General features: G+C 40.4%; 7 protein-coding genes and 1 non-coding gene across 9 annotated transcripts; 4 read left to right on the top strand and 4 right to left on the bottom strand.

Moving 5' to 3' along the window:
• The first annotated feature begins 304 nt into the window (after positions 1 to 304).
• LOC123477152 lies at positions 305 to 2,192 on the top strand. Of its 2 annotated transcripts, none has more exons than XM_045180624.1 (7): positions 305 to 464; positions 586 to 646; positions 839 to 897; positions 959 to 1,129; positions 1,195 to 1,318; positions 1,383 to 1,489; positions 1,574 to 2,192. In XM_045180624.1, exons 2-7 carry the CDS (start codon positions 637 to 639, stop codon positions 1,892 to 1,894), a joined length of 792 nt encoding a protein of 263 aa, XP_045036559.1. In that variant the 5' UTR covers positions 305 to 464; positions 586 to 636; the 3' UTR covers positions 1,895 to 2,192. The 2 variants fall into 2 exon arrangements, with proteins under 2 accessions (XP_045036559.1, XP_045036558.1); XM_045180623.1 differs by having other exon boundaries at positions 306 to 464; positions 1,189 to 1,318.
• A 799-nt stretch (positions 2,193 to 2,991) lies between these two features.
• Positions 2,992 to 3,838, bottom strand: LOC116932099 (cuticle protein). The gene is made up of 3 exons (XM_032939831.2): positions 3,702 to 3,838; positions 3,518 to 3,619; positions 2,992 to 3,451 (listed from the first exon to the last, which is right to left on the bottom strand). Exons 1-3 carry the CDS (start codon positions 3,705 to 3,707, stop codon positions 3,173 to 3,175), a joined length of 387 nt encoding a protein of 128 aa, XP_032795722.2. The 5' UTR covers positions 3,708 to 3,838; the 3' UTR covers positions 2,992 to 3,172.
• An 844-nt stretch (positions 3,839 to 4,682) lies between these two features.
• Positions 4,683 to 5,404, bottom strand: LOC116932097 (pro-resilin). The gene is made up of 3 exons (XM_032939827.2): positions 5,280 to 5,404; positions 5,116 to 5,208; positions 4,683 to 5,036 (listed from the first exon to the last, which is right to left on the bottom strand). The coding sequence occupies exons 1-3, from the start codon at positions 5,283 to 5,285 to the stop codon at positions 4,758 to 4,760; spliced, it is 378 nt and encodes a 125-aa protein (XP_032795718.2). The 5' UTR covers positions 5,286 to 5,404; the 3' UTR covers positions 4,683 to 4,757.
• A 948-nt stretch (positions 5,405 to 6,352) lies between these two features.
• LOC116932088 (methylmalonic aciduria type A protein, mitochondrial) lies at positions 6,353 to 8,200 on the bottom strand. The gene is made up of 7 exons (XM_032939817.2): positions 7,721 to 8,200; positions 7,541 to 7,663; positions 7,311 to 7,481; positions 7,162 to 7,247; positions 6,947 to 7,096; positions 6,725 to 6,886; positions 6,353 to 6,653 (listed from the first exon to the last, which is right to left on the bottom strand). Exons 1-7 carry the CDS (start codon positions 8,049 to 8,051, stop codon positions 6,519 to 6,521), a joined length of 1,158 nt encoding a protein of 385 aa, XP_032795708.2. The 5' UTR covers positions 8,052 to 8,200; the 3' UTR covers positions 6,353 to 6,518.
• Positions 8,201 to 8,337: 137 nt separating this feature from the next.
• Trnar-ucu lies at positions 8,338 to 8,423 on the bottom strand. Its single transcript is given in 2 exon segments — positions 8,338 to 8,373; positions 8,387 to 8,423. It is a non-coding gene; the product is annotated as a tRNA-Arg (tRNA).
• A 2,174-nt stretch (positions 8,424 to 10,597) lies between these two features.
• Positions 10,598 to 15,686, top strand: LOC116932083. Its single transcript, XM_032939808.2, has 10 exons — positions 10,598 to 10,945; positions 11,024 to 11,232; positions 11,295 to 12,308; positions 12,447 to 13,520; positions 14,052 to 14,251; positions 14,320 to 14,424; positions 14,490 to 14,672; positions 14,738 to 14,861; positions 14,929 to 15,060; positions 15,138 to 15,686. Exons 1-10 carry the CDS (start codon positions 10,732 to 10,734, stop codon positions 15,294 to 15,296), a joined length of 3,414 nt encoding a protein of 1,137 aa, XP_032795699.2. The 5' UTR covers positions 10,598 to 10,731; the 3' UTR covers positions 15,297 to 15,686.
• Positions 15,687 to 16,195: 509 nt separating this feature from the next.
• Positions 16,196 to 17,521, top strand: LOC116932096 (homeobox protein HMX3-B). The gene is made up of 2 exons (XM_032939826.2): positions 16,196 to 16,914; positions 16,976 to 17,521. Exons 1-2 carry the CDS (start codon positions 16,429 to 16,431, stop codon positions 17,066 to 17,068), a joined length of 579 nt encoding a protein of 192 aa, XP_032795717.2. The 5' UTR covers positions 16,196 to 16,428; the 3' UTR covers positions 17,069 to 17,521.
• A 1,689-nt stretch (positions 17,522 to 19,210) lies between these two features.
• LOC116932085 (facilitated trehalose transporter Tret1-2 homolog) lies at positions 19,211 to 22,235 on the top strand. Its single transcript, XM_032939813.2, is given in 8 exon segments — positions 19,211 to 19,356; positions 19,728 to 19,788; positions 19,862 to 19,933; positions 20,046 to 20,269; positions 20,332 to 20,582; positions 20,651 to 20,743; positions 20,745 to 20,937; positions 21,002 to 22,235. Coding segments are annotated over 8 exon segments (1,644 nt in total). The 5' UTR covers positions 19,211 to 19,311; the 3' UTR covers positions 21,707 to 22,235.
• The last annotated feature ends 616 nt before the right edge of the window (positions 22,236 to 22,851 follow it).

Raw genomic sequence — 22,851 nt, 5'->3', positions numbered from 1 at the left:
TCGAAATAGAATACCCTTCGTACTTCCGGGTATTCGAAGATCGAGTTTGAATAAAACGCCCCCTCCGTATTCGAATTCGAATACCAGGTATTCGAATTTTTGCATCAGCGTCAGTAAACGTTGCCATCCAAGAGATATTTATCAATAAAAATCATTTTAAAATACAGAATACTGGATAGAAATCCCACAAATAATTCTTAGACACCGGGATTTGATTTAATATAACAGATTTAGCAATATTGAAACAATAAATATTTTTTGTCGAATCTAATTTGAAATATGGCAAACATCCAGCATGCAAAAAAGTTAATGACGGTCGTCAGTGCAGACAATTTTGACAGTTATGTGATTGAGGGCTTTAATGGAATCTAAAACTTGTATCTCAACTTTATCTGCAGAAGACCTGCGGTTGCATCTCCTGTCGACTAACAAACTGCCGGCTGGAATTCCAGAAAAATTGCTAGGTAATATCTCTGTAGTAGGAATCTATTTTAAGTTGAACATTTTCTGTGCTGTGTGTTTGTTGGTTGGTGAGACCCTTTTCCAAAATGACCATTGATTCTTTTAAATGCTTTTTATGTTCAGTTATAGTTAAAGGCAATTATTCTCAACTGACAAGTCACTTGAAACTTTTTCATGGCTTCCTTAAAACAACAGGTCATAGTAACAGAACTTTGTATTGTGGGAACGTTCTTGTCATTTCTATAATCAAACAACTGGATCTGGTTTTATTGAGACAAGGCTGAAAAGACTGAGGGAAGTTCATCGTGAAGAACCACGCCGGAAGAGGCCAACACAGGACTCTTCTCCAATCCAAAAAAACCGCGTGTCACGAAACGGCCTCATGTAAAGAAAAATGCCGACTACATCTTCAATGAAGCCGAATGCCAGTTTAAGGTTTATTTTTTAAATAACATTCAATCCACAATAAAAGCTTTAACTTTGTTTATATTTACAGGTTGAATGGTTGAAGAGTCATCCGCCTGGAGGAGATAATGACACAGTCATCATTGAGTACAGCAAGGCGACTTTTGGGTATCCTCAAAAAGAAATCAAACAAACTCTGACTGAACCTGGTCTCATCATGAAAGAATATCCCCGCTTCAAGGACTTCCAAAATGGATCTCTGGTAATGTGCTACAGCAATACGTTCGAGATGTTTCAGCTAACTTATTTTTATTCCTAAAGTTTCAGGTAGAATTTCAGTTACTCTATCCCGATGCCAAGAACTTCGAAAAAGTCTTTAAAGAAAAATTCTTATTTAAAATATTGGCTCTGGCTAATAAAAAAAACATTGACATTCCTGACTGCCCTGACGGTAAGTTGATTATAGTCTACTTTTCGAGTTAATTTGTCATTTTTCACGAAATACCTTTTAACAGAATGTCTTAAGGCCGTTTTCGTGTTACTAAAGCTGACTCCAAGCATCGTTAAACTCCGAAAAGTTAATTTTCGTTTGATTACGGAACGACTGATAGTCTTTTTAAAGGCAATTTTCTTTTCAGTTTAAAAGTTTACTCTTTTTCGTCTTTATTTATAACTATAGCAATTTTTTATTGTGTTGTGTTTACAGGATAATGCTGACTTGATTCAATTAAGCGAAACGCGAGACCCTCATTTGAAGCAGCCATTCATCTGCTGCATGGGAACGATGGAAACTCCTACAAACTTCTGGATTGTTATCGATCGTGATATAATACTGTGTGGTAACGACTTTGCAACTGCTTTCGTTAACTTGTTTTGCTCGTTTTATGCATTTAATTTAAATTTCCCTCAGTATTTGGAATCATTTTATGGATTTTTTGAGGAATGCGTTTTCGATATTAAAATTCCTTCTCCCTCAGTAACAGCCTTTAGAGCATCCCTAGAATGTTTAAGAGACCTACAAGGCTAAATTGCAATGCTAACACAATCGAGCTTAAAAGTGAATGGCGCCCACTTTTATAAAAGTGGGCGCTTTCAAGCTTATAAGCTTGATTGTGTCATCATGTGCAATGATGTTTATTTTTAAGTTGAGGTGTTCCAAAAATGCAAATACTGTTGTCTTATTTTGTTCTCCTGTTCTTTATAATAACAAACTGGGTTTTTTATGATAAAAAATTTGTTGTATTTGTATAAATGTTGTCTTGCACCGTTGTAGTATGCTCCTTCCCATGGCCTAATCTCAGATGAATACAGACTTCTGAAAGACATTTATATTTTGTAATTTATTCATAGTCGTGAAGCAGTATATTTATAGATTGGTGGGTATGCATGAAGAATCGGGGGAAGGGTAAATTCAGGATGCTAGTAGGAATCGAATATCCCTAGTATAGGGGGTATTCGGGGGATATTCGAACCCCTATTCTAGAACAGGTATGCTACTAATAGAATACCCCCCCTATACTATTAGTAGCAAAAACCAAAACGCTACTAGTTCGAATACCCTCGAATACCCCCAAAAAACTGAGAGTGCACTCCGTTGAAGGTTACAGTTTTGAACGACAGGTACCGTAAAGGAAGTCGTGTTGGAGTTAGAATGCGGCATTGTACGGTTTTCTCAGTATGGTTTCAGGGCAGCTAACATGTTATTGTATGAATTGAGCAAATTTATGAATCCATCATGTACTATGGAGGTCTCCGTCGGTACCAAATCGAATTACGGAATGCAAACGTCCAATTTGTTTGTATTCGGTTTCAGAGAGAGTTTAAGTGTATGGAAGAGTATTAGTGGTTTCCGGGTCTGCATACTTCATCTTTGTAAGTTAACAAAACTAGTTAACAAAAAACGACAAAGGTATTAACAACATACGCTTTTAAAGGAGATCGTTCATAGCAGAACGATCTTCTACGTGTAAACTACTTGTCCTAAGGAACGGAGTCCACTACTGACATTGTTGACGAATGGCTGCTGTGGAATCATGGTTCCAAGCTGTTATCTTATTCTGCCAATTACCTTTTAATAATTGTGAAAAGACTTCGAATTAATCATTCCTTCAAACCAGAAGTTGCTTCAGTGCAAAACATTTTATTCCACAATTTTTTAAAGAATCAGATTACAAAATTGTTGTCCATCACTTTAACGGACAAGATCTCTCATAGATTTCAGTGAAGTTTCGCTAATGTCTCAATAATTTACATTTAAAGGCCCTACAAAAAAACGAGCCTCTTCCTCTGACTCGTGAAGCTTTCTTCAGTAGGTTGGATCCGAAGTAGGATAAGAAGGAGATTCATAGGACGGGCTGTAAGATGATGGCTTGTACTCGGGATATTTCGCTTCGCCAATGTACTTGACATCAGCCACGTATCCGTAGCTGTCAGCCTTGTAAGTTACAACTTGGGTACGGCCATCGGGAAGAGTGACACTGTAAGATCCGGTCACCACCTTTCCATCACTGCTCTCTGAGTGGGAATAATCGTTGTAGGAAGCTTCATCCTTAACAGCGTAAGAGTAGCTGTAGGGCTGAGGGGCCTGCCAAATAAAATACAATCCTTTAGATATGTAAGTCTTGATCATATTGCTAGTACAAAAACCAACGTAATCATCAGAAGGTTTGTCGTAGGCGGCGGAGTTTGAAGGATAGGCCGGATACGCAGTCTCAGCCACAGCTACAGCGATTAAGGCGGCCAAGATGAGGAACTGAGGAATGGAAAAACAAAACAGATGACGATCGTTTTTAAAAACTGACAAAATTAATGTTCCTTTTGTATCGCTAACTTACCTGCATGATTCTTAGTTGGAGTGGGTTGTTGGTTCGGTGTAGAACAAGTCACTGATGTCGATACTAGCATCGTCGTTCGGTATTTATTAGAGGCATTCTTAGTTATTAGCCAGTTAGCCTACTGTGTATATCAAAATGGAAAGTCAATGGTTTCGTTAGCGCATTAACGAGTAGCAATAAAATAAGATTCCCATCGTGGCTTTATATAACCTTTCTAAGAACAATGATTGTTTAGGTGCTATATTAGCTGGACTAACCTCGGTTGCGTTCACAACTGGTCACGTTTCGCAAATAAACGTAGAAGAAATCACGAAAGAAAAGCTCAACATCACACCCAAGCCTCAAGCAAAGGCCCAATTCACCATTACAAGGGGGTTGTTTATCTCGTGTTATTTTGTAGCTTTTCCCGAACGTAATTTTAAGAGAGAATCACCAAATTAATAAGAGTCAATTCTAATCTAGGCAATTTTCTCACCTTGAAGTTATACTATTAGACTTAGCGGTCAAGTTATCGAATGTGGTAACTGTTTCAGCAAACGGAATTGGCTGCCTTTATTAACTTTCTTTTTGGCTGGTTTTGCGCAGTAACATTACGCATATACGTTAAATACCGAGAATCTTGTACAATAGACAATAGAAAAAGAAAGTCATTCCCAATCGAATGTGTCCAGAAGGCATTGCGCAAAATATAATACTCTTCTTAATACTAACCGGAAGGGTCAAGTGGTATCTGGAGCCTCAGGTGTCTGAATGGCAGAATTTAGATTGTTATTGGCAACTCAATGATCAAACGTATGTGATTTTTAAACTGCATTCCCTCATTGGGCACGATCTCTACATGGAATTTAATCGTTAAACGACTGGGGACGAGCATTTGTGTTCACAACAGTTTCGCTATTATCAGTAAACCAATTTTTCATCTGATCAAAACCTTTTTTCACAACAGTGAAAAGTGAATCGCCAAAATACAAGTTTTTAAAATTCATTTAATTTTTTTTGTATTACAGTAAGATCTGAGGTCAAGAATATAGTTTTTTAAAAAATAAATACACTGTATTAATAGGATGGTTCTTTGTAGGCAGGAGCCTTGTAAGCTGGAGCTGGGTAAGAGGCAGCAGGTTTGTATTCCGGATACTTGGCCACACCTTCGTATTTGACATCGGCAATATATCCATTGCTATCAGCTTTGTAGCTGACAATTTGGGTGCGTCCGTCGGGTAGAACAACACGGTACGATCCAGTAGTCAACTTGCCATCGCTGTTCTCAGAGTGGGCATAATTGTTGTAGGAAGGAGCATCGTTTACTTCCCATGCAAAGCTGTACGGCTGTGGGGGCTATGTAAAATGATCAGTGAGCACTAGCGTAAACGAAAGATCTATAATCAAATATCTAAACCTAGAAACTCAAACTTACGTAATCGTAGCTCTTGCTGTAAGCTGGAGCTGGACTGGAAGGGTAGACATCAGCGGCAACTGCAACCGCAACCAAAGTGGCAAGAACGAAGAACTAAACATGTAGGGAACATAAGAATTTTTAAAGTCGAACTGTTATGATTCTATTTTCTAAAGTTGTAGTACCTGCATTGTTGTTTTAGGAGTGTGTGGATGAAGATGGTTGCAGAAGAACTGATGACATGACCAATGTTGAGCCTCTGCTTTTATACAACGCAAAATCAGGGTGTGTCTGCATATAACAAATAGCCTAATAACGGAAACTGAAGAAAAGAGAAGCTCAAAATACTTGGCCAATCTGGAGCGATACGAAGGCCGTACGTTTCCATTTACTCCTTTCACCCGGTCGCTGTTTGGCTATTTAGCTGGTGAGTCTCTGCTCACCATCCGATGCGCTTTTGCAAAAAGACTAAACGATAAGGTAGAGAGAGTGAGGGAAAGTAAAGCAGTGACGGTGGAATGTAATAGCAGGGAGTCACGTCGTTTATGGAGCACACGCACACTTTCCTGAAACCATCTGCAATAAGCCGCCAGGTGCTACGCCCAATTCTCGGCCGTTCGCTGAGTTATAATGGCGACATAAGTTGAGAAAAGTTTCGTTTTCATGTTCGGGGAAATGCCAGCCTTGATGTAACATCTACTTCATTTAGATGCGCGTTTTAAAAAAACCACTAGTCTAAGTCATGGCAACGTCAATCGATTCGAATTTCGGTATCATCCGTTGTGATTGATAATAAAGCAATAGGGGAAAACTGAATATAGGATTGGGAGTCAATAAGGAAGCGTAGTTAATAACGAGGAAAGGAAAGCGTAAAGCAAAAACAAACGGGCATGGGAAAGCAAAGCACAAAATTGTTGTTAACAGACTCGGCAACCTCGTAATGCTTCCGCTCACCTCGCAATAGTCACTCCTTCTAAAACTTCTTTAGAACGTTGCTTTTTGGCCCGATTTATTCTCCGCGGTTTGTTTTGGTTTCACACGCGGTTTCATATTGGCGAAACTAATGTGACGGATATATTAGCTATAAAAGGAAAGAACTGAAATTGCCAAGGCAACAGTTCTTACTTGGATATCTGGACGAGCAAATCTACCCCCCCAAACATGAAGGTACAAGTGCACAATTAAACAGCTTCATCTACATTTACCTCATTGCCATAGAAGTTATTAAACGCCACTTTTGTTGCAAAATATTGCTCGATTGAAGCTCTTAATTATTCTCGTGTTAGTTACCCTTGGCTGAAGATGTTTACAAGACTTCACAAGAAGAAAAGTTTTATCTCCAATATCAATAAAGACTACTGTACCGACGTATATCATGCTATTTGGCAATTTGAACCTATTTTTAGGAATGGACTTAACAACAATCATGACAGTACAGTATCGGGTACAAAACGACGCAGTAGAATTTCGGCAGCTTGGCCGGCAGACATAAGGCCCTCTTCGACATTCTTTTCCATTTCCTGAATGTGAGATTTGACTCTGGGATCCTCACGGAAGACCTAAAAGAGGAGAACGATCAAAATAACGATAAAATACTATTGGAACGGTTAACGGCATGCTGATGACATACCTGCATAATGTGTTGAGTGATATAGTTCCACATCCAAACGCGCTGCTGTTTGCGGCGCGTTTCAAAAAGCTCCCCCGTTTTTATCATCGTTTGGTGAAATTCTTGCATGACAACCCATAGCTCGGGTATGCCTTCTCCAGTTAACGAGGAGACTTTCATTACCTAAGGACAACGCTAATTTCAAGAGATAAACAAGCGATCGTATGGGCATGTTCATAATACTTTCGGTTTCCAGTTTTGTGATATGGGTCGCATGAACTTGAGGGACGAAGTATATTCGTACTGCATTCTCAAAGCAGCTTGAACCAAGTCTCCATCAGCTTTGTTAACAACTACGAGATGGCTATGTTCCATAATCCCGCGTTTCAATCCCTTTATCAAGAGAAAACGATACTATTTTTAAGTACTGCTCCATACACAACGAACACAAATTTTACTTGTAGTTCGTCGCCCCCAGCAGGAGGAATCAGAACAACAAACATGTCAACCATATCTGCCACCTCATATTCAGACTGTCCTACACCTAAATTTCAAAGAAGGCTGCTATACGAGAAGGCTCGACGCAGTGAGAAGATAGGAATCTTACCAACCGTTTCTACGAATACGGTTCTGTAACCAGCAGTTTCACACATTATTATAGCCTCATTTGTAGAGCGAGTAACTCCACCTAAATGCCCGCTAGAGGGTGATGGGCGTATGAATGCGTTCATGTCCCTTGAAAGTTCCTGCATTCTTGTTTTGTCACCCATTAATGATCCTTCAACAGAAATTATGGTTATTTAATCAACAAACTAACACAAACATTTGTTAATGTACCTCCATTGGTTGTAGATGATGGGTCAACTGCTAAAACGGCAATTTTTTCACCCTGGCTTGTAAGATACTTTCCCAAAGTTTCTAGAAAAGTTGATTTTCCAGCACCTGGCGGTCCTGACAGTCCTAGAATTCAAGTTACATTAAAACCTAGAACACCTCAACATGGAAAAGGCTGAATACCAATTCGAAAATTAAAGGACTTATTTTCTTCCTGACATTTTTTGCAATGCTGCAAGGCTTTTCTTAACAATAGTCTTGCCTGCAAGCATTTTCTAGGATGTGTTGACTCTGTCAAAGTGATAGACTGTGCCAGACAAGCCCTATTGGATGACAGCAAGCCATTGAAGAGTTTATCAACGACATTCTTTTCTTGAGCATTCAGTTCTTGCGGCGATTGGTAAATTTGGTGGGGCTTTGGCGCAGCGTAAGGACTTCCTGATGAAGACCAACACCTTAATATGTTGAGTCCTTTTGGAATCTTACGTACCTCATAAAAAGAAAATTTTAACATTTTTCTTACAAACGCTACCGTTTCACTTCAACTATGGCACGAAATTTTACTGTTCATTAAACATTATTTAAAACAAATGTCCAATATCTATGTCAGAGATATTTTTCAGCACTGAATCAACACTAACAAAAATAGCAGACGAATTTTTTGTAAACATGTTATGAAGATCCTTAGTTACAATTTTACGCCGCTAGGCTACTAACTTGGGTATATATTCTTCAAATTGTGAATAACCATTACATCTGGTTCGGGGATATAATAACACACTAGTGAATTTAATCAAATTTAATCGTGGCGGGATTCGAACCCGCAATTTTCGGATGACTAGTTTCTATTAGAAGTCCGACGCCTTATCCGTTAGGCCACACGACCTCTATAATAATATCTGAAACCACAAATCACATTTTTGGCTTTCTAACATATTTCTTTACTATAACGCCGCAGTTTGTTGAACCAAAATAAGTTACGATGGGAAGGGACATCTAACCGAATTAAATTTTATAAACAAGTATAGGAAATAGGAAATGCCCACGATTACTCCAGTCGGTTATTGCGTTTATTGTTTACCAAATTTATCGCCTCAAATGGTCGCCTTTCCCTTATCCCATGAGTCACACTTTTTCTTTGTTTTTTTTTGGCGCCTGTCTATTTGGAAAGTATCGGAGAAAATGAAAATTTCTTTAGGCAGAGGAATTCATCAGCTTACTGAAACTGGGGGAAGGGTGATCAAAAATCCATGATGGCCGCTTTTTGCTGCTTTTTTCCTCTTGTTTTTATTTTTCACATCACCCAACCTTACATACAAGGGTTACCATTGAGACTAATTTAAATATGCATTTTACCTCATCCTTTGTAGTTTTACCTCTTTTTTTTAAATCTCCAATCATCTGCATAAAAAAAAAAAAAAATGAAAAACTGAGTGTTGCGCCTAATTATTCATGATGTTATTAAAGTAGGTCAACTATAATTTTTGTCCTACAATTATAAAAAAAAAACTTATTTATGTAACCAAATCAGTGGAGTCAACTAACAAGGACAGAACTTTTCCAATGCTATATCTGTGTGCATAAAGATGCCTATTTCCATGACCATTCTAAGAAAAATGGAAACAAAAATCTCCTGTTCTTGACAGGTTTTAACGGACCTGCAATATGTTGTAGGTGCTTGGTTTGCAAAACAACGATCGCAAGTTTCTAATTCGATAATGTGAAAACAGGTTTTGAAAAATCTACAATAGAGGCTTCAGCGACCCTTGAGTTTACCTGTTGCATTTAGGGACGTGGTTGGTCATTGACAATGTCGTCACGCTTCACTTTCTAATGAAACAAACTAAATACTGATGCACTCATTTCACTTTCACTTGGCACAAGATGCGATTACATAATATCCGACTGTGTTATTAAATATTGGAAAATTAAATGCGTTTGAATTAGCACTGGTACTGGTACCCTCTGCTTCTCCCCTGTAAGCTAATTTTCGTTATCTAGTTCGTTTTAGATGCTTAGCCATAACGTCTGAGGGCAGCCATGATTATCTGCTGGACAGTTGTGGATTTGTCCAGCATCACGCCAACCAAGCACATACCTGAGCCAACTAACCAGCTGTCCGTCAGCACTCTTAATGTGCCTGAAATGAACCCAGTGTCTTCGATTAATTTGTTAATAAAAGGCAAATTTTAATAAATGTGATTCATAAAACCTTTTGGAATATTTGTAGGAACCCCGTCTCTACGTTTTCTCATATTTGGCCAGACAGTCCCATAATGGCTGTATGGCATACAGATCACCTGGCTTTTGCTGACTTGACATCTTTTTCGTTGCACAATCCATGTTATCTCTTGGTGGTTTTCTCTTTCCTTCCTATTGCCATTTTGGCAAGCTCACAAGAAAGAAAGTCCCTCGCTGTCACGTGCACACGAGTTAGGGCATCGTGTGAAAGAATAGGATTTCCGTTTTGATTCCGTTCCAATTAATACATTTTCTAAACGTTATCGATTCAAAAAGTTTTGTAATTCCGACCCGAAAATGGCGAAAAAAAGGGTGAGCTTGCGTTTCTTTTGGCTTTGTACGATATCACGTAGTATGAAACAGCAAATTTTTTTCATTTGGTTAGGTGTGTCAGTGATGGATCGCAACCAGGTCTTTATTTGCAGGTAAACACCCTTCGATAAGCAATGGAAAGGGAATAGTTTTGATTCATTTCATAAACAAGTTTTTAACGCTCCTTTTTCGATTCTTTTGCGTTGAATTGTTTCGAAAAAGAAAGCGGAGAAAACGTGGCCATTTTGTTTACTCTTTCACGCAAAAGACTGGTCTCAATAGTTGTTAATGAGTCAACGCTAACCGAGATTGTTCCGTACCAAACGTATACACAAGAAGTTGGGAGAAGAAATGGAATAGGTCAATTTCAATGTGAAAGTGGCACGGACCAAAGAAAGCAATCGAAATCTAAGCTTTCTCCATCCAAAAGAGGAAAGGTTTTCAACCCACGTCAAACGTTCTACCCACTCCGCCTCTTCCAGCTTGGACTAATCTTCATAGACGTCAAACATTCAAGACGCAGCTTCAGTCGTTTCGTGAGCTTGTTTCCATCCACTCTGTTTGAAAAACTGCTGTTCTTGACTCACTGACCTTAATTTTACTCGCACAGTTCCTACGTTCGATTCCGGACATCCAACATAATGAGATTCAAAATTCTTTACGCGTATTTGCTGTTACAAGTGACTGTTAAATCTGACGAAAAGTGGAAATGGTCCTCCATAAGCCCATCGATTTCTTCAACGGAAGCCACCACGGCAATTACAAGTCCACAATCAGAGCAGCGTAGTTATCGATACACTGGAGTAGCTACAGCAAAACTAGTGGAAGCAGATTCTTACAGCGTTCCAGTCACCGGTAAATGGAAGACATTATTCTAATAATAATTTGAATTAATTTAACATTTTGTTCGAATCGCAATCGTTGTGTGAAAAGACCATGTGGAGAAATATCCAGTGGCTACTATACAAGAAGTGAAAGGCGACAGCAGTTACAGTTCAGCCGAAATCCGCACGTCGGTCAGTGACACGTATGAAGTGGTTAACAACGATGCTTCCGCTCAGAAAAGTTTGCAAGAAGCCAAGGATAATGAAGCTCGCAGTCATTTGAAAGAGAAACTCTGCAGACTAGGCTTAGCTAAAGAGGTACCTATTTAAAAATTACATTTTAATTCGATTATTAGTAAAAAAGAAATGCTTTTTTGCAGTGCATCTCAGTGGACTCTAAATTGTACAGCTTTGGTATCCATCCCAGCTCTGTTTCATACGTCCAGCCTGTAGCTATCGTAGCGGTTGGAGAACCAATTCCAGCTGTTCCACTTGGTTTAAGCGCTGGCCAGCACCGGTCATTAAAACATAGTAAAAGCTCAACTAGCAAATCGAAAGGGCAACCTGCCAGCAGATTTGGAGGTCCGTCTCTGCTTCCCATTGGCCCTTACGGCGGTAATGGCCTGGGTGGTTATGGATCATTCGGTAGTTTGGGAGGTATAACATCACAACCCATACCTGCAAGACTTCCACCAGCTCCTGTTCAGCATGTCCATCAGCATCAAGTTGTTGGATCTTCTCAAATCATATCGGCTCCTTACAGCGCTCTTCCGCCAGCTGCTCCTGCAGTCTACCAATCTCTAGCCTCTTACAATCCTCCACCCACGGCGTATCAACCAGCTCCCCCACCTTACCAACCTTCTCCCCAAGTTTATCAACCTTCTCCTCCACCTTACAATCCTCCACCCAGACAAGAGTACAGCAATCCTGCTCCCGCAGTTTACAATCCTCCACCCAGACAAGAGTACAGCAATCCTGCTCCCGCAGTTTACAATCCTCCCCCAAGACAAGAGTATACCAACCCTACTCCCGTTCACAACCCACCTCCTTCACGGCCTTACAATCAAATTTCAACACAATCTTACACCAACGGGGGAAGCTCTTACGCTCCACGGGAGCAATGCTATTGCGTTCCGGTGAATCAATGTGCATCGTACGATATCGTTGGACGCGATGCACGAAACTATCAAATAGATCCGCGATCAAAATTGAATTCAACAATTGTCCCCGATTATGATGTCGTTGTCAAACAGCCAGAAGAACAGGAATATGTTTCTGGTTCATCAAATGATGCAGTCCGTCCCCGCCGACAACAGTCGCAACGAAGGCAGGACGTTAGCAGTCCAGTGTCGGAAGGGTCCAAGACGGATCCCGGCACTTCCAGTGTTGCAGTCGTAAGTTTAAAAATAAACCAATTTTTTACTTAACCAATGGTTCCGGTTGATTACTTAATCGTTTCTTCATTAAACCATGTCTTGCTTAAATTCATTAATGCGTGCTATTAACGTCAATGACTGAAACTAATTCAATAGGGAAAATCTGAAGAGCTCTTAAGAGATGTTACGAAATCAATCGGCTCGATTCGACCGCAAAGATCGATCTACGGTGGGCCGTACGGAGAGGAGGGCAACGTTGAAAATGGCCAACGAATTAAGAGGGAAGATTTGAATGAAGTTTCTCCCAGAACCCACCATTACGGAAAAGGTTTTAAAAAAGCATTTGGCAAAGGCTACGCTGTTCCCTATCCAGTTGCGACACCCGTAGCCGTTCCGCAACCCTACGGAGTACCTTACGCCGTGCCCCAGCCAGTACCCGTTGCCCAACCTTACGCTGTACCGCAACCTGTTCCCGTTCGAGTCCCAGTCGTCCAACACGTCCCCGTTCAAGTTCCTGTTGCTGTTCCAGTAAGAGTAGAAGTGCCCGTCCACGTCCCAGTCCGTGTCGAAGTTCCAGTGCGTGTAGACGTCCCTGTACCGGTGGCAGCACCTTACCCAGTGCCTGTAGCTTACGAGCAACCGATTCAAGTTCATCATCATTATCATCGTCAACATTACATTCCTCCACCAGCATACATTCCTCCACCAGCTCCTTATTATCCTCCTAAAGCGTCCATCTATCAGCCTCAACTACATTCAGGCCAAGACACTTACGGCTCTCCATCTTACGGTACTCCCACGCAGGGTTACAGCGGTCCAGTACCTAATTATGCCACAGCTTCAGCCAGCTACGGACAGTCGCCACATTATGGCTCTGAATTAAAAGAAGCGTCGGCTACAGGCCCTGCTCCACATACTCATTATGCAGCAGCGCAGGGAAACCATGGGACGGCGCAGGAATCAACTGGGTATGATTCAATTACCGTTCAGTCCGCTGCCGTTGGTAATCCGGATAACGGATTGCGTGTTTCGAGAACCAATGAAAGGCCCAGAACTCGTAATAGTGGGGTTCGTTTTATCGATTCACGATCGGATCAAAGTGAAAGCTCCTCCTCTCCGGGCTCACCAAAGACGTCTTCTGTTAAGTTTGAGCATTCAAAGAGGAAGAGATCCCCTCAGAGAAGAGATTTCCTCGAGAATGAAGGCAAACAAACATCTCAAATCAATGGGGTAAGGCGGCATCTATATATTTTTTTCGTGATTCGTGTTGGACAACATTTATGTGTGACTGTTGCGTTGGTGGTGGAGACTTTAATCATTACGTGACTATGACATTGACTTTTTGTTTTTTTAACTTTTAAAGTAAAGCAATCACCTTTTGATTCGTTAACGTAACTGAACGTTTCTTGGATATTTAAAAGACCATGTCCATGCAGTTTCAATTGAACGCTTATTTAACGTAAACGTTAAATGACAGCAACACAACAGTTTCACATGTTGGTGTCTAAGTGTACGATGACGAGAAATGTATAGACCTCCTTCAATAGTTTTAACATTCGAAAATTTACTGAATTAATAAGCTGATTCGTTATGCTTAACTACTAATGCAACATCAGCTTTCACTTACAGAAAACTACCGCGACAAAACTTAGACATGGACGACGGTTTTACGAGCAACTCCTGACACGTTAATGGAATTTATTACCTGGCAAAATGATTTGATCATATTGAACCATTTTCTCTTTATTTTCAATCAATTAGGACACTGACGGTCGTCAACTTGGCGGTTATCAAACTTGCACTTACCCGCAGGTCTGTTGCCGCAATCCACCAAAAACGAATCGATATCCCAACGGTGCACCACCCGGTACGTGCGGCAAACGAAATCCGCAAGGTGTTAACGGTCGGATCAAGAGTTTGCCTTACACTGACGGTGAAGCCGAATTTGGCGAATATCCATGGTTTGTGTTTTTGACATCAAATTTGCTACACGTAAACAAACAACAATTCATTTGTTTCTATTCTTCAGGCAAGTGGCCATTTTGAAGAAGGATCAATATGATAATGTCTACGTTTGTGGAGGAGCCCTTGTTGGTCCTTCCCACATCCTCACTGTTGCTCATTGCATCAAAGGGTATCGTAACATTGTTCAATTGGCTGTTTTAATCATTTTTACATCTTATTCTTTGAAACACGTAGAAACGCTCCTCGTGATTTACGGATTCGATTGGGCGAGTGGGACGTCAATCGTGAAACGGAGTTCTATCCTCATATAGAGAAAGACGTTATATCAGTCATTATTCATCCGGAATACTATCCGGGTAATCTCTATAACGACATTGCCGTTATCAAATTTGAAGGGGCTATTGACTTTGGCTACAAGTACGTAATTGCATCATCTACACTGTATTTTCTTTGATTTCCCTTTAATCACTGCAATATTTTAGCCCACATATTGCACCGATCTGTGTCCCACAAAGATACCAAGATTTCACCGGTTCTCGTTGTTGGGTTTCCGGCTGGGGTAAAGACGCGTTTGAAACCGGAGGCAAATACCAGAATATTCTCAAAGTAATTTCATTTTAAATGACTATTATCTAAGAAGAATAGAAGATTACAGTAAGGCTCTGTCTTTAAGGAAGTGGACCTAACTGTGGTAGCCAATTCCGAATGCGAAAACAAATTACGTCGGACACGACTCGGATCCGAATTTAAATTGGACCATGGGTTTCTCTGTGCCGGAGGTGAAGAAGGCAAAGACGCCTGCAAGGTATACAACAATTTGTGATACACTATAGATTCAATAATATTTATTTAACTCTTTTTTATTTTTTAACCTGTAAACAGGGCGATGGTGGTGGTCCGCTAGTTTGCGAGAGTCAAGGTAGCTGGTTTTTGGCCGGCCTTGTTAGCTGGGGTGTAGGTTGCGGTCAGTACGACACACCTGGAGTTTACAGCAAAGTGTCTGAGTACTCCGATTGGGTCAAAAAAATGGTCGTCTTTTAAGTTTTAATCTGCAAATATTAACCTGATTGTATACTATTATTAAAAACAAAGCCAAGTGATTGGGCGCTGAGGTAATCTTTAAAACGAACCGCTCAGTTTTAAAGAACACAGATATTAAGTATAAATTTTAAAAAACAAAAAATATTTGAACTGATGGTGTACTAATGTTATACGTCGTAATAAGTAAAGGACGTTAGTCTTGCGTGTGAAACATAGCCCCCGAAGACTGATCATCCCCGTTAGTGGCTGGGCCGCACTAAAATGCAAAACAAATTTGCTTGTATTTTAGTTTATTCATGTAATCAAATCGAACTGAAAAGAAGTCATCTCATGCATTTCATTGTTGTTCGCGTCACTGCATAAAAAATAAAATAAAAACATTATAATTCACCTGATACCTACACAATTTTATTTAATCAACAAAGAATTAAAACGAACGAATTGTTTTCTTTTTTTTGTGCAAACCCTCCCTTTTATGAATACGAAATTAGGAACGAGAAACAAGTTGAAACACGATGGGCAGTTTGCTTCCCCAGCCCATTCTTTTCTTCTCGGAAACGTAGAGAAAAGATTCATTTGCTTATACAACTGTAAGGACGTCCTTGCATGGGTAGGAAGGGAGAGCAAATCGACCTTTTGCTATGTAAACTGAAGAACATTATGGATTTGATTCACATTAGAAGTGATGTTCGTCTCTTATATTTCGTTTTAATTTCTACACAAATGCTCAAATCATATCACGAAATGATGGCACCGGAAACGTTTGAAACCCTTTCTTTGATTTTTACTTTGGCTTTTTTCTTGTTAGGGCAATGACCGTGGGAAATGAACTCTTGTTGTTGAAGTGTTGCAATTCCCCTGTGACTTGTTTTGCTTTTCCCAACCTCTTCTTGCCCATTTTCTGCTGGTGAGAACATTTTCGTTGGTCCACCCCAACTTTTCAGTTTGTCCTTTCATCCACTTGTTTCCCACGCCCTTACTGGGTCAGAGTTCAGTCAGTTCCTTTCTCCGGTAGACGTAGGTCATCGCGATAACCTCTCCGCATTTTCACGTCTTACATTTTTAACTTGATTGACCAAACGTTCTTAATCACAAACCTACGGTGATATTCATTCAGTTAATCGCCTTGGTTATGGAGAATCAAATCAATAAGATCCACAGTTTGAGCTTTGCGAACATTAGTGATGAACCGCTTGATTTGAGTTTGCGGAAGAATCAGCGCCATCTTGAAAGAGAAGTTGAAAATTCCGATGGGCCCATCAAACGACACAAAGTGATGGCAAAGTTGTGGCAAACGAGAGAAGTAATGCGTCCTCAAGAAACTCTACAAAGTATCGTGTCTGACAGACAGCTTTCGGAAATGAACGCATTTCCAGTTGCGGTTATCACTCCCGAACCCCTGCCCGTTCAATCAAGCGAGAAAGATCGGGAAAATGATCACGTGATGAAAAACTTGGTTTCCGGAGACTCTTCGAAGGTATCGCAGCCGCCAAAGAAACGCAACCGTTTCACAACTACTGAGCTTTTCGTACTGGAGAAGGTGTTTGAAGTGAAAATGTTTGTAACAGCCAGGGAAATCGAGGAAGTGGCTCGTCTACTTGACATAAAAAATTACCGGGTAAGTAACTGAAATACTTTTGAAGTTAAAAATAGGAAATCAATTCTTGTACCTCCGACAGATCAAACATTGGTTTCAAGCTCGCCGTCAGAAATGGAAAAAAGAGAATCTTTGGGGAAAAGATGATGGTGCTCACGTGGCTGCCCGACTATAACCTGTCGTGTTGAATTCATTTGTCAAGCTCATCATCGACACGTTCGACGTCCTAGAAATTAACTCGATGTTGAATTTGGCCATACTGGCAGAGAATGATTCGCTTTTAATTGCATTAGACCGTCGACGATAGAGCTGCCAACCCACTTTGAATTCCAAAGGTTTCATTTTTGTTATGTGTCTGAAATTACCTGAATATTTAATTTCTAGCATTGTTCCCATTTTTTAAAGATTGTCTCCATTTACCAAGAACCCGCTCGATATTGATGTTAATATTTAATTATGTAAACTTTAACAGATTTCTCTTATATTCAGAGAAATGTGTCGGAAAAGTAGTTAAGTTATTGTAACCCATGTTTGTCCCTGAACAGAGTCAAATTCGTACATGTTCTTCACTAAGTGATGGTAAATAAATCAGGTCGCGTCATGAAGACGTCATTTTAATGACTCCGAACTATTTGATCTGCGAGTCCGTTTCCTTTAAATCACGAAAAGATTCAATATTGAATTCAAAGTATTATTTTGTATTTCGTTTCAATCTGTTACATTAAATCGAAAGAAATCTTGCCGGAGACAGAACTTAGCTGCTCGATTTACCAATGGTGTGATGCAACTTCGACTGGAACGGTTGAGTGGCGGAAGGGCATCGATTGCTCTTGACTGGAGGGCTAGACTTGGCCATCGATTTGCTCCAAGGCGATGGATGAATAGATGTTTTCGCACTGCTCAATTCCCACCAGGTGGCGTATGGATGTGTAGGTCTTTTGAGGAACATGGTGTCATCAATTGATTTTGCTGGAATGGCTGGCAAACGCGGGTCATTTATTTCGTTCGTGATCGTTTCACAAAATTTTAATTGAGGTTCGCTGGGAATATGGCGACTGTTGGTGCCTAGGTGATAATTAGGTCGTGAGCAAACACAAATTTGAGGCGTACAAGGCGACCGAGTCGAGTCGTAATCATTTCTGCATTTTACCTGCGCAGCTTGTTCGGTCCCATCGTTTCGCATCATTTTACGATTGCAATTGTGAGCCATGTTTATCCTTAAATAGAACGTTGGATTGCATAAAATAGCACATTCGTTGTGATCTTCTTTCAAAGCGCCATTAGACGATCTATCCATCGGCAAGCCAAAGAGTGACGTAACAAATCTCTCATTATATATTCAAGAATATAGGACTGCAAATGTTATTAGATGTTTTCTGTTCCATAGAATTTTTCGCACGAATTTCTGGCAAATGAACATGTAAATGTTTATATTTTGAAATATAGTTTCATCTGAAGATACGCAATAGCACGTTATTCTACAACATCAGGTTTTCATTCACTAGGCGATTTATCTTAACTCTTTTACTTTTACAGAATATCTTACAGTGTGTGAGTAAAATGAAAAATCCAGAAGATTGCCACCGATGAAAGAAATCTGTCGTGAAATTTGATTAGAAAAACACACAGTCCCGAGGTTCGCGTCCCGCTTAAATTATCACGACGTGCCATCTGTACAAAATTAAACTTAAAATTCTAGACGCTGTACATAACGCCACTTACGCCACGGTATGTGAAAATGCAGAAGCTGGGCCGTTGTTCCGTGTGCGTCACAATCGATCGTGATTGACATTCCAATTATACATTACAATGCGCCGTTCGATTTTCGTATGCTACTGGCCCACTTGTCGGATCATTAATTTAAGATAATAGTCAATTCTGATGCTCGCTACGTTGTTGGATACCATTTTATACGAGTTGACATACACCCACATCTCGGATTATTCTAAATGTGTTCTGGACAGAGAAAATTAAATGACAAAGAGAAAGAAACGGTTGTAGTCTATAGGGTTTTAAGCAGTGAGAGATTTCACAGATATTATTATTAATAGCACGTAGGTAGGCTGTAGGACATGACCGACAACAATAGCGTATCGCTAGCGAACATAAGTCCGCTAAAAAAACATAACCATTTAAAATCCAGTTTGAACGAGTGTACGAGTCGTTTAGCGTAAACACAAGAGGTGTTAACCTTTAAAGTGCATTAGCATTGTTGGCGTGGCCTAATTGCTGAGCTTGACCGACAGTACCTTTGGCGTGTATGTCTTAACTGTTGAAAACGTACGAACTCTGGGCACATCTGTCTATATAAGGGGAAGCCTATCGCAAAGACCGAGCGTGTAGCTCCAATAACACCTTGATCTTCCTTTTGAGCTTCAACTTCTCCGCCAGACAACGTCCAGGGTATATTATTTGATAATGTTGAAACATGTGATGAAAAATCCACACAAGGTTTTACCGCAAGTAAGTATCTATCACAATTTGGTTTATTGCTCTGTACATTAATCTGGGAAAGCTGGTTTTATTGGTTTGCATGGAAAAGGGTGTCGTTACCAAGTTATGTCTTGATTGGACAGGATGGTTTAATTTGTTTAGCATGTGAAATTTCACGCTGGTTGCGTACGTATCCTGTGGCATCCGATAGGACCAGCATTCGGAATATTGTTATTTTATTCCATGAAATATTGCGGTCGATTGGGTGCCATTGGAATTCATTGCACGCTACTGGCGTTTGGGCTAACCACATTTAAATGGTGTGGTTGACGTTATTTCAAGAAATTAGTCAACGTTTATGATGTACGCGTAGTATATAATTAGATTGTCGCATATATTAGTTACTTGCTGCGGCCATCGGGTCATGGGGATTCTTCTGCACGGGGCTGGTGCGCGGTTGGAGTAAGTTGTAAAATTTCATTCAACGTCTATATCTTTGAAAATGGAATTATCTTTAATTTTCATTTACGTGTAGGTTCGCCTGGAATCCCATCTCTCAACGCGACCAAGAATTTCGAAATTGAATCGTCCGATATAGCGTGGATTGGTAAGAGAAAGGCAATAAATACTACTTTCACATTAGCCCTTCGAACTTGGTCGAAACTGATATGCCGATTACAGCATTTGGCTTAACTGTTTCTAACCTGATTTTCGGACAGCCTCCGTGCCTCCACTGTGCGCGTTGATTGGAGCCTTGCTCGCTACTTATCCATTACAACATTTCGGTAGAAGGAGAACTCTAATTGGCCTATCCATCCCCTTTTTTATCGGCTTTTTGTTGATGGGGTTAACATATTTTGGTCGTCACAAGGCAATGCTGTACGTCGGCCGGGTGATCACCGGTCTTGTAAACGGAGCCTTGACTCCTGCATCACAGATTTATGTAACACTAGTGATCCATACTTTTCTTTCTCTGGTTTAACGCTCTCATTTTTCTTACGTTAGATAAGCGAATGCTCATCGCCACATATTCGTGGCGTCCTCAGTTCTTTAACGGCCAGTGCGTTGGCTCTCGGCATTCTAACACCGTACATCATAGGCGCCTTTGTCGACTGGTGGACCTTGGCCCTCACATTAATCATTTTCCCTGTGATGTTGCTAGTTGGAATGATTTTTATGCCGGAAACGCCCATCTGGCTAATGGCTAACAAGCGCGAGGACGAAGCGAGACGTGCGCTTCAACGTCTGCGTGGAAAGTAAAACTGAAACTGATTTTCCTTCCCAGATTCAGCAGTCTAATCTTGATCCAATTGTATCGATTTAGACGAACGAATATTGACGCTGAATTTGTGCGGATTAAAGAAAATCAAGAGAAGAACGATAAGAAGAAACATAAGATCCAACCGAGGGAGTTGCTGCAAAGGTTCCGTTTGGAAACCTCTGAGTATTTCCATGGGCATCATGTTCTTTCAGCAATTTACCGGCATTAACGCCATGGTGTTTTACACCGTCAACATCTTCAAATCGGCTGGATCCTCAATCGACGGCCGTTATGCCACCATTATTGTCGGCGTTGTTCAGCTCATCGCCACAGCATTTTCGGGATTTTTCGTGAGAAACCTTATTTTGGGTATGTGGGTATGTTTAAATCTTCAGCATCATTTATTGCTAATAGGTGGATCGCTATGGACGTCGAATTCTTCTACTTGGCTCTGCTTCAATCGTCTCTTGTTCATTAGCAGCCATGGGTTCTTTCTTCTACATGCAGGACCAATGGGGACCTGAGTTAGCCACAGAAAAACTTGGTTGGTTACCATTACTCTCGCTCATCGTTTTCTTCATCGCTTTTTCCGGCGGATATGCCAATGTTCCATTCATCCTCATGGGCGAGATGTTTCCGGCTCGTTATCGTTCCATTCTTGGACCGCTCAGCTCTTCGTTCAACCTCTGCTGTACTTTCATAGTGGTGCGAAGTTTCCCCACCATGCAAATCACTATAGGAAAGTACGGAGCTTTCTGGTTTTTCATGAGCTGCACATTAGCGGGCATCGTTTTTGTCTACTTCCTCCTGCCGGAGACTAAAGGCAAAACACTCGAAGATATTGAGAAGATCTTCTCCGCCAAATACGATGCAGCCGGCGTGTTGAAAACAGCTGAAATGCAGGCAGATAATTCTTTAGAAGTTAAAATCACGCCTTCAACTTTGTCTGATGATATTGAAACGAACAAACCAAACGATGGGAATTTGCGCCATCAGAAATCCAAGAACAGTGGAAGCGTTGCTTTGGAAAACGGTAATCAGATTGCAACATTTTCTCTGAAGCCAATTATCGACTCCGAAGAGGAAGACGACGGATCTCTCGTTGCCGCTCCTTTATAGTTTTGGAGAGTTTGGTCCTCCGCATCCAGCAACCGCGCCACTTTAAACGGTTATTCGTCATTTTAGGCTATTACGGAAAGTAATTGAATTGTTTGGCTCATGAAAGGATCGTTTGTCTTCATTGTTCAGTGTATGTTGTACCATCCATTACACTGAATATCTATCGGCTAAAGCCAAATTTTATAGCGAATCGACTGTTAAATTTAGAGCGACTAAACATCATGTTCTTTTGTTTTCGTTTCCATGAATTAATAGCTCAAAGTGACAAATCGTGACACCAATACATAAGCATCTATGAGCCCAAGAGATGTTAGACAGCAACAGCAAATCCGTTAAGAAATCGTCAAAATATCCTCGTTTTCCTTGATTTTCTTAGGAAAGGTTGTTTTTTTCACACAGATCCATCGGCTAGAATTTATGGCCTGTTATCGTCTAGCTGGACCTTTATAATTGATACTCCATACAGCTCTAATGCAGTTTTAATTATAATCTGACGTAACTTGAGGTTTTAATACAATATTGACCTTGTCCGGAGCCTTCAGATTCAATTTCTTTTAAAGCATACTAATTACTAACACGCAGAGTGATTAAGCCATAATTTCTGGAAATTTCAAAAGAAATCCGATAGGGGTGTTCTAACTCGCAAGGTTTCGCAACATCGTCTGCAGTTCGATATAATTACAGAAGCTTCAAGTGAACTAAACGCACCGATAAACGGACAGGTAATTTCAAATGGCATACGAAGAAATGAACAACAAAAGACGATTAGTTCAAAACTAACAACTTGTGTCGATTTTGGTATACTAGTTACTCCGTTAATTGAGTTTATTTATACATTGAACCGATTTTACTTCAATAATATCAAAGATATATGACTGTCTGGCATTCTGCATTCGTTCACTTGGCAATTTTTGGATCTTCGAACTTGCGTGTCATAACACGTATTGCAACAGAAAAGCGCAAATGCCTCTAGACAGTCGTAAACGTTGAATCTGGTTAACAGCACGTAGCCGCCAAACGTGACTAATTCGAGTTCGATTTGGGAAAATACGGTGCATTTCAGAATATCCAGTTTAAGGCTGGGAAACAAGCCGACTATACAGGTAAGCCCAAAGGGTCTTTTTTCATTGGCAAAAGGGTATATA

The sequence above is a fragment of the Daphnia magna genome, linkage group LG10 (assembly GCF_020631705.1).
Source record: "Daphnia magna isolate NIES linkage group LG10, ASM2063170v1.1, whole genome shotgun sequence".
Classification (NCBI taxonomy): Eukaryota; Metazoa; Arthropoda; class Branchiopoda; order Diplostraca; family Daphniidae; genus Daphnia; species Daphnia magna.
This window is presented reverse-complemented; position numbering and strand designations above follow the sequence as displayed.